The 13,734-nt window shown below is 36.5% G+C and overlaps 1 protein-coding gene across 1 annotated transcript in view; it reads left to right on the forward strand.

The window, feature by feature from the left end:
• Positions 1 to 9,852: 9,852 nt before the first annotated feature.
• Positions 9,853 to 13,734, forward strand: part of SNX3 (sorting nexin 3) — a 34,358-nt gene continuing 30,476 nt past the window's right edge. The window contains exon 1 of the mRNA XM_074310147.1: positions 9,853 to 10,416. Within this exon, the coding sequence (XP_074166248.1) occupies positions 10,255 to 10,416 (162 nt within the window). The 5' untranslated portion in view covers positions 9,853 to 10,254. The remainder of the gene's footprint in view (positions 10,417 to 13,734) is intronic.

Raw genomic sequence — 13,734 nt, forward strand, 5'->3', positions numbered from 1 at the left:
CTCTATGTATACATGTATGTAACAGTGATTCTCAACACAGTCCCCACACTCTTCCCTGCTTCCTGAATACAAAGTCTTTTACTTCAAATTTATAACTAGAGTACTAGCAGAGCAGAGATCTTTAATCTAGGGTTAATAACCTTGTGTTTTAAAAATATTATACAGTGTATTCAATATAATTTATTTCCTCTGATACTCTATTGTGCTTTATGTTGTGTTTTATAAACATTCTAAGAAGAGATGCATAGACTTAACCACCTCACCAAAGAGTCAATGATACAAAAATGGTTGAGAATCTATTCTTTAAAGGAATCATCCCATAAGAAAGCTGCACAAGAATGAATAAACAAAGGCAAGAGAAACTGTATCTCAACATTCCAAGTATTTGTAAGACAGAACAGGTTTATGTTTAAGGAATTCATATAATACTTTCTCTTTGCCCTTTTTAAGGCAATGGTTCTCAGACTTTTCAATCACAGGAATCCTTTATACTCTTAAAAATTAATGAGGATTCCCCAAAGAACTTTTGTTTATTTGGTTTTTAGATAGATGATTTAGTGTATGAGAAATGAAAATGTCAGTATTATTATTATCTCAATAAAAACCCAAAATTAAAAAATGAGGTAAAACTCCAAAGGTGATCAATTTATTTGATTAATATTTCAAATTATGAAAATAGTTTTTTCCTCCTGCACTCCCTGAAAGGGGGGCCCCTCAGGGATCCTTAAAAGAATAGCACTGATTTAAAGAAATATAATTATATGGAGATATTATATTCTGGAATATAATTGAGGCACAGAATTATGTTTTTAAGGAAGACAGTATATATCACTTTGTATGTCTGATATTAGAATCTAAAACCAACTGAATGTGTCCACCATAAAATGAAGCATATATTCCATAGGTATCACATCTCAATACTTAGATGACCTTCATCAATGTCCCTTTGCATAAAGGAGCAGGACATGATCACCAACATTGAGGACCTAAAATAATGTACTTCATCAACATAGAGGCATCATCCATCTGGGCACAACTATTTTGAACTAGATATGTGTAGAGAAGGTATAGTAAACTGTGTAGAATACACACACACACACAAACATATAGATATATATGTGTATATATAATATATTCCACGTCAAGCTGGAGTTTGGCAACTATAAGCAGAGAAGACAAAGTGAATATTTTAATGAAACAGAATATAAATTCATTGTGCATTGTTTTGGATATCTAAGAGAAAAATAATGGCAAAAGACAAAAAGGGATTAATCTTTTCAACCAGAGCTTTGCACTTGACCAATAGTTAAAGATAAAATTTCAGACAAAATCTGCTTCTTTAAATAGCAACAAAGAAATTATTTTGCATATATAAGATGGTGGTAGAGCTATGTAATGAGCACTGAATTTTTCAATCACATCTTCACCTATGATAATCATAGTCAGTAGGTTTATTTCTAAATATTTCAAATGGTTACGACTTTTTTTGATAGGAGATTCTATACCTTATTAACTTCTATATCTTTAAGGCCTACTATAGTATTAGAACAAATTTTGTTTGAATAAATGAATGAATGAGATGAATTTAATGTTGTTGAATGAATAATAAAAACCTGCTGTCAGAAGATCCCTTGTGATGGAAGAAATATCACAATATCATTCCTTCTCCCCATACCCTTTTTCCCCAAAAGGAATTGAACACCATCTTTGGGAACTATTGACATAATTTTCTTATTGACTGAAGACAGAATAGCTGCAAGGAGCCCTAGCCTCACTCTTATGCTCTGGGAACTATTGACATAATTTTCTTTTTGACTGAAGACAAAATAGCTGCAAGGAGCCCTCGCCTCACTCTTATGCTTGGCTAATGGACCATGATGAGCAACAGAAGTAGGGGAACTTTACTGTACTGAATTAAAACGTGGTGTCCTCAGTGCACATACTTATTGAATATCCTTCTCCTACTTGGCTAAATAAGTCTTTTGTTAAGTGTGGAATGACCTATAATGTGTGTCTCATTTTGTTCTAATTCTGAACATAAATTATTAGGATATTGGTTTTAGGCCTAATCCAGAAAAGCCTGGATTCAGTTTTAGGGTTCTCTTCACAAAACTGTACCTACATCCAAGAAATTCTGGGAACTTTGTAACATCTGATTCATTTTTCTTTCTTAAAAGGGTACTCAGTTCCCTGACAGGCACTTAGTCTAATAAGGACATTAAACAAAGAAAAAGATTTATTTGCAATGTAAAAGATAGAAATAAATCATGCCAAATTCCCTAGACAGTCAAGAAAATTTTTTTATTCATTCCCTATAGAGCTAAGATTCACTAGAAAGTTAACTGTCTTTCCCACATCCATAGACCACCTGACTCATAGTATCAGCAAATGGTAAAGTCAGAGTATAATCATCTTATAACACTGTGCTTTGTTGCTCTTCAATTCTCTGATACATCAATCTTTCTCTACCTTTCATTGTTCTACTGCAGCTAGCCTTGACCTCATCTAGATACTGTATAGATGCCCAAAACTCCCTCCAGATCTATAAATGTCTGAGGATCATTCCAGCTTATATCTATGTCTGGTATTACCAAGGGATAATACCAAGGTATTACCAAAAGCTTCAAATAGTTCAGAAAAGCAAGTTTTTAAATCTTAAGTGTGAGCATTAATACCTCAGAAATGCTGTAGATTGGGTTTGATTTATTGTTTTATTGTCTATGCTGAAGAAAGTAATGGAAAAAATGTTAATACTGCAGGTTAAACTTGTGTGATATGCATATGTTTTATTTTCAGAGAGCCAATTGCTAAACATTTAGCAAATACACATTTATTATTCTAGTACATTCATGTGCCACAATTTGTTCAGCCATCCCCCCACTCATGGATTTCTGCTTTGTTTCCAGTTATTCATTCTCACAAAAATTACTACTATAAAATTTTTGGTGTATATGGAACCTTTTCTAGTTGTCAACAAGTTCCTTGGGGTGTATGTCTAGCAGTGGAATCTCTAAATCAAGAACAGTATAGTTACTTTATCAGCATATTTCCAAATTGCTTTTTAACACTGTTACCCAATGCAGAACTTCATCAACAATACATCATTGTCCAACAGTGACTGCTGTCATTTGCCATCTTTTCCAATTTGTTATGTGTGAGGCAAAACCTGAGTTATTTTAATGACTGTTTCTCTTACTCCATTTTTCATGTGATTACATGGAAGAACAATGACTCCCCCCTTTCCCTATTTAGAATACATATTACAAAATAATATTAGGACAATACATTTAGTTTAAGGCCATATCTAATCTGAATAAGAAAGCCTTATTTCTCTTTCCTTATCAATTCTGAAAACAATACTCTGAACTAAATCTTTTTTCATCTCAGGTCATCATTTTAAGGAAACTAAGTGAAATTTTCAGGGGGAAGGAATTCTGTTCTATTTGAGGATAAAATTAGAACAGTAATTAGACAAGGGCAAGAAGTTCTTAATTTACTTAAGAGCAATATGCTCTTTCTTTTCTTAAAATTTTAAATTCTTAAATTTAATTTAAGTTTTTAAATCAAACATCTGGAATTTTCCTCCTCCAACCTCCCATTTCCTACCTTGACCACATGCAAATGTGTTCTGTCACAAAATGGGCAATATTCTTCATAAGTCCTCTAGAATTATGGTTATTTCCTTGATCAGGGTTCCTAAGTCTTTCAGAATTATTCACTTTTACAGTATTGACCCCAGTATTTGAATTCTTTCTTTCTGGCTACTTGCAGCATTTTTTTTTCTTTCACCTAGAGCTCTGGATTTTTGTTATGATGTCCCTGGGAATTTTTATTTTGGGGTTTCTTTTAGGAAGTAATCAATAGATTTTACTTTAATTTTGACTTCTTGTCCTAGTATGTCTGGGGTGTTTTCTTTCATGATTTCTTGAAATATATCTAGGGTTTTTTTGGCCATTGCTTTCAGATAGTTAAATGATTCTTAAGTTATCTTAAGTTATCTTCATTGATCTAATTTTCGTGGTCATGTGACCCGATATAACCTGAGAAATTTTATATTTGTTTTTCTATTTTTAAAGGCTTTTTAATATATCTTGTTGTCTCCTGAAGTCATTAATTTCTATTTGATCCATTATAATTTTTAGGGAATCTGTTACTTGGGTAATTTTTGTACCTCTTGTGCTAAAATCTTAACTTCTTTCCAAGTCATTCTTCCATAATTCTCATTTCTTTTTCAGTTTTCCCATTATATTTATTTATAATTTCATCCAACTCAAATATAATGACCTTGTTAACAAAATGAACAACAAATATATAATTATACTACTATATGCAGGAAAAACTTTTTACAAAATAAAACACTCATTTTTGTTAAAAAAAATCACTAGAAAACATGGGAGCAATTGGGCCTTTCCTTAACACAGGAAATAGCATATATCTAAGCCTAAGAGCTAGAATTATTTGTAATGAGGACAAACTAGAGACTATTCCAAAAAGATCAAGGTAAGGATACCCATTGTCACAACTTTTATATCACATAGTGCTAGAAATGCTAGCTATGGCAATAAGAAAATAAAAAATAAACTGAGACAATAAGTATAGACAAAGAAGAAACAAGATTATTGGTTTTGGAGGATATAGTATAATCAGAGAATCTCAGAGAATCAAACTAAAAAGCAATTGAAACAACTTCAGCAAAGTTGCAGCTAGAAAGCAAAACCACCTAAAACATTAACATTTCTGCTTATCAACAAAACAGAAGAGAGAAATTTCATTTAAAATAACTATAGAATATAAATATTTGGAAGTCTATAAGACACACAATAACTATATGAATACAATTACAAACCACTATTTATGAAAATGAAGACAAACCTAAATAAATGATTGGAGAAAGAATCATTCATGAGAAAGCAGAATCAATAGAAAAAAATAAGCTACCTAAATTAATTTACTTATTCAGTACCAAGCCAATCAAACTACCAAATACGTTATAGAGCTAGAAGAAAAATAATGAAACTCTAAGAGGAACAAAAAATTTGAATATTTCAGGGAAATAAAGGAGGGGAAAAGGATGAAAAGTAGGAAGCAGTACTAGATTTCAAACTACCTGACAAAGTAGTAATTATCAAAATAATTTGGCAATGGTTAAAAAATAGATCATTTGGATTAGATCCAAAACACACAATAGTAAATAATCGTCCAAATTCCATAAACCCTGGATATTCAACAAACCCAGCCACTGAGGTTTTACTGAGTCACTGAGAGTTTGTTTTTTGACCAAAACTGCCATGAAAAGTGAGTATACCTCAGGGAGTAATGTGTAAGAAGACTGGAAAGGAAAGAAGGAGGTTGGTTATAAAGGACTCTGAATGCTAAAATGAACATTTTGTATTTGACTTTAAAGGCAATATGGAGCCACTTGAGGTGTGTGTGTGTGTGTGTGTGTGTGTGTGTGTGTGTGTGTGTGTGTGTAGGGAATGAGTTGGCATTATCAAATTTGCCCTTTAGGAAAATCACTTAAGGGGCTAAAAGGAGAGTAGATTGTGAGAAAAGACTAGAGGACAGCAGCCCCACCATTGGGTTATTGCAGTAATTCAGGTGGATGTGAGATGATTGCTCTCCATGTGGATCTTTTATTTGCATTTCTAAACCAATGACTATTTTTGTTTTGTGATTTGTGAGGGATTTTTACTTTTTAAATTTACCATTTCTGCCTTATTACTGAGGTGCTATAACACTGAGGTGCTGAAAAAGTATTTTAGAGATTAGGTATTATTCTCTCGTTAATTTACTGACTTGTTTTTGTTTTTACTTTATTTGGGTCCTTGGTTGCTTAGAGTGTGAAGCCAGTTGAATTTTTTTTTAATCTCTTGTATAATTTCGATTTTGGAGATACTTTAGAGGTTGTGAAGAAAATCTTGTTGTAGTTCTTCATTCTACATGACTCAGAAGTATCCTGATGTTCTAAATATCAACATTCTACAGGAAGATGGAACTATTGATAGGGTTGGAAGGAGGAGGAGAAAGAGGAAAGAAAAGCAAGACCATATTGAAAATTTAATGTTTTTATTATATCCCTAAAAGAAAAAGTAATTCATACATAATAGATATTTGTGGTTTCATATGCAATATTGTTTTTCTGTTCTATATTCTAGTTGGAAACTTTACTTGGGTTAAGTCAAAATAGAAAAAAAGAAGTTTTTATAAAGTATCTCTCTGGTGAGCATAATAACAATTACAAGATACTGTTGCTATTTAGGTTTTTGTAAATGTATACTTGTGAGTCTCTTTGTGAAATCATTTTTCTAAAATATGGAGGAAATAAATAACTGTTCTAAGCTTGATTTAAAGTGTACTTTGAATACCCTTCTCCTCTTCCTTTTGGTGAGAAAGTACACAGGAGCCAAATATCAGCTTTAAGGCTCAGGGTTTAGATGTATAGATAGCTCAAGAGTGCAAAATATCCTGATTCCTTTTTTGAGGGGCCAGGTTTCTGTAGGACTGTACTCATTCCAAATAGGTGCATAGGTCTCAAGCTGAAATAGGTTCCTTAGGTATAATAGGACTAAGCTAAAAGGATGTGTTTACTATATATTTTGTCTATATGTGTGTAGTCATTCTTTCCCCGATGGGAATATAAGTTTCTCGTCTTTGTATCTCTAGAACCAACACAATACTAGCTTATAGTAGACACTTAATAATTTAATTAATTTAATTACTTTAATTTAATAATTGAATTAATTAACTTAATAATTTCTTAAAAATTGATTCATTGACAGGTTGATTTGATAGGTTCCCCCCCTCCCCCAATTAGCACTTCTTTCAGCCTCCAACTTGAATTCAACTATGGACTTCATCTGATGTGTTTTTTCCAAAGTCAAGTATTATGCTACTCACCATTCATTGGATACACAATGGTTAGTTAGGTCTGTTCTTGCCATGATAAGATTAAGTGGTTGTTAGGTAGAGATAAAGTCTGGTTACCAGAGTCTTCCATATCATATAATCACTCCAAAGTTCTTGTGAGTGTCCCTCTCTTGTTTTTTCTGATCACCTTGTGAATGCTTGCCCTGTGTGAGTTCGCCATAAAATAGTCATTTTGGCAATGCTCCTTCTCAGTCTGCTTTATATCCCAGATGGCTCTGCCATAGGCTGTCTTCTCTTCTTATATATTACTTCACTTGGTGATCTCAGCTCCATGGATTCAATTATTTCTATGTCAATTCTCTAGACTACTTACCCAGCTCTAACATCTGATGACTTCCAGTTCAGTATCTCCAAATGCCAATAGATATTTCATACTAGATGTCCTATATACATTTTAAAGTCATTAAATCCAAAACTGAATTCAGTATCCTTTCTCCCAAATCTTCCAAATTTATTTTTATTACAATTGTGAGCACCACCACCCTTGCATTTCCTCCAGGCCCACAGCTTAGGTGTCATTTTTGACTCCTTACTATCTTTCACTCCCCCATATTCAATCTGTTGCTAAGGCTTGTTGATTTCACTTTAGAGCACCTCTCCCATATATCCTTCCTATATATACTCCCTTTTCTCCTCACCACTCTGGTATAGGACCTTATCACTTTTTGCTTGCAGTATTGAAATAGTGGGATAATGCAGGTTGGTCTGTCTGCCACAAGCATTTCCCCACTTGACTAGATTCTCTGTTCAACTGCCAAGTGATTTTCCTAAAGCACCATGTCATCTTCCTGCCCCTCCTCCCCATAAACTCCAGTGGCTTTTTATCACTTCCAGGATCAAATATAAAATCCTGTTTGGCATTCAAATCCAGTCCCCCCTCCTACATGTCCATTCTTCTTACACTTTACACTATGCCATCAACTCCCAATAAACTCTTCAAGTTCAGTATCACAAGTCTCCTTGCTATTTCTCCCATGAGACACTATATCAAGACTCAAAGCATTTTCTCAGGCTGTCACTCATACATGGAATATCTTTCCTCCTCATCACTACATCCCTGCTTCCCTGGGTTCTTTTAGGTCTTAGCTTAAGTCTACTGGAAGTTTTTTTCTTTCTTTCCTAATTTCTAATGCCTTCCTTCTGTTGATTAATTTCTATTTCTCCTATACATAGTTTGTACATAGCTGTTTACACATTGTCCTTGGAGGGCAGGAGCTCTCTTTTGCTTTTTTTTTTTTTTTTTTTTTTTTTTTTTTTTTGTAACTCCAGTCCATGTTGTTTTGTTCAATTGTATACAATTCTTCTGGACCCCATTTGGGGTTCTCTTGGCAAAGATACTAGAGTGGATTGCCATTTCCTTCTCTAGTTTATTTTACAGAAACTAAGGCAAACACAGTTAAATGATTTTTTTTTTTTTGTTTGTTTGCAGTTGATTGTGCACTCAATACAGCCTCCAAAGCTGAGATGCAACAAAGTATGGATCAATTCTCTGGCACTTGTGCTCGTTTTGACCTAACAATTAACACCAAGAAAACACAGGAAAACTCCATCAGCCAGCACCACACCATCCATATGTGGAACCATTGGTTATCCTGTTCAGAAGATATGTGGAGCCTTATGTTCAAGCAAGTGTTTGAGGTTGTATTTGAACTCAAGTCATCCTAACTCCATGGTCAACACTCTATCCACTCTGCCATCTCTAGTCCATAGTAGATGCTTAATATTTATTGGCTAACGGACTTAAGCAAAGATCGGTTGACCATTATTTGGGTACTGTACAGGGAATTGCTGTCCAGATTTAGTTTGGACTAGTCTCTGATGTCCCTAAGTCTGAAATTCTCTGATCCTGTAATAGAGAAAATATTGGACATGGTAGTGTGGTAGAGATAGTTGAATCCTCAGGACACCTAGATTTGTTCCTGTTTTGGCACTAGCCGTGTGACAAAAATTACCTGTTTCTTCATTTGTAATGCTTCTGGACTGTTTAACTGTTTATTCACATTGTTTTGAGAAAAAGTGCTATTTTGTATATATATATACATATCATCATTGGACGCTGACAAAATCCGTTCTCAGGCTTATCTAGATAGCTGAAGTGACCCATTAAAAGACATGACACTATTATCATTGTCTTGGTGTAAAATGGCAAACTAGAAGCAAACAGGCGATTTCTTCAAGGTCATAGATAGGAAAAAAAATATTGAACATGCTTATCTTTGAGATTGTGAAAGAACCACGTGACCACGTGACCTTGTCTTCCTAGGAGGTGGGGAGGAGTACAATGTTCCAGGCCCTTTTAGGAATACAGCCTCATTTGATCCTCTTTACAACCCGGGGAGGCAGGTACTGCTATTTCCATTTTATAGTTAAGGAAACTGAGGCAAAGGTAAGACATTTGCCCAGTCACAAAGCCAGTAAGCGTCTAAAGATGAATTTGAACTCAGATCTTCCAAACTTCAGGCCCGGCATTCTTTCTACTGTAGAATTTGACTACTTGGCTTCTATCAGTGTTTCATTAGAACAACGGGGCGGGGTGAAATCGTCAGCTTTGGCCGCACATTCCTTTGCTTTTGCTTTGAGTTTTGTCCTCAGACCATGGCAATTTTCAATAGAGTTATAGCTCTCTTAACCCTTCCCCCGCCACGATTCCCTTTCTCGTGACTGTCATTTCCGGCGTTCTAGCCACCTCAGCCCCCGCATCGCTGACACAGAAGAAACAGGCTGAGGAGCCCATCCCATTTTTTCCCCCAGTTTTCTCTACGGGCGGGCCCTGGAACAGTCTTGGCCCAAACCCCTCCATTGTGTGCGCTCTTCTCCATGTGCACTGTGGGAATTGTAGTCTTACCTGGCCCCCGCTCTTACTCCACAAGCACGTTGCTTTTAGCATTGGGCGAAGGAGCCGGCAAGACTACAAGTTCCATGGTGCCTTTCGCGTTTCCCTTCCCCCGCTTAGAAGACACTCCCGCCCCTTCGCGCTGCTCCTTACTCCCTCTCTCTTCTCCGGGGCCTCCCTACGGCTATTCTGCGTGCGCTTGTGTTTTCCCGCACTTGAATCAGCTGTTTTCCCCTCGGGATACTGGAGGATTTCCCACAGCCGGGCGACCCAGCCTCCCCAAAGTTCCCGAGGGTGGGGAGAGCGAGCCAGTTAGGATAGAACGCGCGCGCGCGTGCGTGAGTGCGTCCGGCGTGCGGGAACGCGCGAGCTCGAGCTCGGTTTCCCCCGGGTGGGCGGCGGCGGCGGCGGTGGTGGTGGTGGAGGTTGAAGAAGCAGCGGCGGCGGCGGCGGCTAGAGGAGAAGGAGGAGGAGGAGGAGGGAGAAGCGGCGAAATGGCGGAGACCGTAGCGGACACCCGGCGGCTGATCACCAAACCGCAGAACCTGAATGACGCCTACGGGCCGCCCAGCAACTTCCTTGAGATAGACGTGAGCAACCCGCAGACTGTGGGGGTCGGCCGAGGCCGCTTCACCACCTATGAAATCAGGGTCAAGGTGAGGCCTTTTCCGTCCTCGGCCCTTCCTGCCTCACCCCTTGGCCTGGCCTGACGCCCCCCTCTTGTTACGCTCCTCTTCCCCCTACTGGGGCCTTAACCCGCAATGGGGCGTGGCGGTGCGGAGCGAAGGAGCCTGGAGGGTCCCTCTGTCCTTTTCTCCTTCCACCCCGACCTAAGTCGTTGATTTTAGGCCCCCGTGGAGGGGGGGTAGAGGTGTCCCCGAAGGGGCATGTGGGATGGCGGTAGTAGAAAGGGGAATGTCATAGCGTCTACCTCGGTGTGAGACCCCCGCGTTGGAGGGGGGAAGGGCTCTGGCTCACTCCACCCCCGGAGCGTCCTGCGCTTATCTGAGCGATGACTTTTAGGTTTAGAAGGTAGGGTGGGGGAAGGGGGGAAACGTATTTTAAACCCACAGCTTCTAAGGACTGGGGTGCGATGGGAAAAGAGCGGCGTTTAATTTGAAACCACCTCCGCTTTCTTTTCCTGGATTCCTGTTTCCCAGTAGTTGTCAAACTGGCTGCTCCGGGCCCTTCTCGGGCAGTTGGGGTACTTGCTGCACACGCCTGTCAGGCCTTGGGGTGCTCACTCCATCTTAATCTAGCGCGCCTCAGGAAGCAATCTCATTACTTCTATTTAAGAAAGAGGAAGGCTCACCCGTAGGTGCTGCTGATTTGGATTTGAATTGAAGATCGAAGGAAAGAAGTGACGGGGACCTTTTAATTCTTGGCCACTATGATGGCTAGGAACTTAGATTAAGAGCTACATATCCCACAATCCGGGAATGGAACCGTGTTAAGGAAAATCTACTTATTTAGGTAATATAGACAGACAATTTCATTTCAAGAGATGCACTTCACTGAATGAAAGAATCAGCTGAAGTAGAAAAATAATTTACTGACTACTATTTCTTGGGGATAAGTAATTCAGATGATTTAAAAGGTGATAATTGAGAATATGCTTCACTCTCTAGTTCAGAATTAAAGGATTTACCCAAGTATTAAAGTAATTATCTTTTAAAACTTGCTGCATAGGACTAATCCAGCTGTTAAAACAGAAATTAGTTGGTTAATATAACACAGTTTTAACTTTGGATGAACTAAAATTTGCATAAACAAGTTAGTATTAAGTGATAATATTAAAAAGTTTTAAGAAGATGGCTTCTGCTACTTTTGAACTTCATACTCCCATTTTAATGTTTTTTTTTTTTTAATGTAAGTTTTTTATCCAGGAAAACCAATTTTCTTTTAAAATGAAACTTACAGTTCAGTTTTTTTAGTTGCCTTGTTCTATTTGCAAAATAAGTAGAAGTAGTTTTATTGAACTTCTGGAGTCTCACTATCACTGTACCTAAGTAGCATTTTCCTCAAATGGAAGGTACCATACTGCATGTTGCAGTAGGCTTAAAAAGTTTTGTTGATGTTTTTTATTTACATCAGTCATTTCTAGGGAGGATAATTCCTTCTCCCTTTCCAAAATAAATCCTTCCTTATAACTAAAAAATAAAAAAACATTCAGAGTAATGGTGTTACATATTTACCCCAGGTCATTGTGTTCCCCCACTTCTTTGCCCTGAAAGTAGATTTCATTACTTGTTATCTAGTTCTTATTTTAGCAATCTTTTCATTTACTCATTATGTATGTTATTTTGCTCTGCATCAGTTCATAAAAATCTTCCTGATTTTCCAAATTTTTTTTTTTTTACCATGTATAATCATGTTTGTATTGCATACTGTAGTTCTTTCAAACTAATGGTTTGAAATTGATGGGTTGCTACTTTGTTTCCAATTTCTTACTATAACAAAAGTTCTTTTATAAAGCTTGTGTTATTGAACCCTTATTTTTGTCTTCGATTTCATACATGATAGTTAACATTATGTGGCAGTTTATTATTTTAACAGTTTACCCAGCTATCTTTATTCACCAAGAAGTTTGTCCTTTTCTGATAAAGCAGATCTCAGCATTCTTAATTCTGAGCTTCTAAGGCTAGTATATCCTGCTTCCCAGATGAATCAGAATGAACTACTTCTACTTCCTCTTTTCTAACATGGATGCTTCTCTTCAAAGTATTTGCTGTCTTTTTGTACTAAGTTGAATCTTAATTTTTTTTTTTTTTTGGTTGGTTCTTTTTTTCAATTCTGTAGGGAACGCAACTTTTTATTAAGTCCCTTATAATTTCTTTTCCTGTTTACCTTTTTATGTTTCTCTTGAATCTTGCATTTGAAAATCAAACTTTCTATTCAAATCTGGTCTTTTCATCATGAATGCTTAAAAATCTTTTTTTGAACATCATTTTTTCCTCTCCTCCTCCCCCCCAGAATTATACTCAGTTTTGCTGGGTAGGTGATTTTGGGTTATTCTAGCACCTTTGCCTTCTGCAACATCATATTCCAAGCCCTCCAGTCCTTTAATGTAGAAGTTGCTAAATCTTGTATTATCCTAGTTTCGACTTCACCATTCTTGAATTGTTTCTGGCTGCTTGCAGTATTTTCTCCTTGGCCTGGAAGTTCTGGAATTTGGCTATAATATTGCTTGAAGTTTTCATTTTGGGATCTCTTTCAGGAGTTGATTAGTAGTCTTTCAATTTCTCTTTTACTTTGGTTCTAGAATATTATGGTATTTTTCCTTGACAGTTTCTTGAATGATGATGTCTAGATGGTTTTTTTTTTTTTTTTTTTTTTTTTTTTATGGCTTTCAGGTAATCCCATAAATTTTAAATTATCTTTCCTGAATCTATACTTGTTGTTCTAGTATTTTTTCATTCATTTGGTTTTGTTTTATTTGGTCTTAAAGTTAATAGCTTCCATTTACTCAATTCTAATTTTTAAGGAATTTTTTTTTTCAGTGTGCTTTCGTGTATCTCCTTTTCAATTTAACCAATTCTGCTTTTTTTTTTTTTTTTTTTTTTTTAGGTCATTCTTTTCCTCAGTGACTTTTTTAATCTTTTTTTACCATTCATCCTAGTCTGTTTTTTAAGATGTTATTTTTTTCAGTATTTTTTTTGTTTCTTTTTTACAGCTGTCAACTTTTTTCATGATTTTCTCCCACTTTTTCTTCTACCTCTCTTTGTTGATTTTCAAAATCCTTTTTGAGCTTTCCCCATAACCTAAGGCTTTTTTTTTTTTTTTAAGGAAGCTTTGGATATAGGAATTTTGATTTTGTTATTTTCCGAGTGTGTGTTTTGATCTTCTTTGTCACCATAATATAGTCAAAATTTTTTGCTCATTTTTTCCAGTCTATTACTTGACTTTGAACCCATTGCTAAAGTGGGACTCTACTTTCAGGGTGGACAGTGCCCTGTCCCAAGCTTCAGGGGTTT

This window comes from Sminthopsis crassicaudata, chromosome 4 (assembly GCF_048593235.1).
Source record: "Sminthopsis crassicaudata isolate SCR6 chromosome 4, ASM4859323v1, whole genome shotgun sequence".
In the NCBI taxonomy this organism is placed as follows: domain Eukaryota; kingdom Metazoa; phylum Chordata; class Mammalia; order Dasyuromorphia; family Dasyuridae; genus Sminthopsis; species Sminthopsis crassicaudata.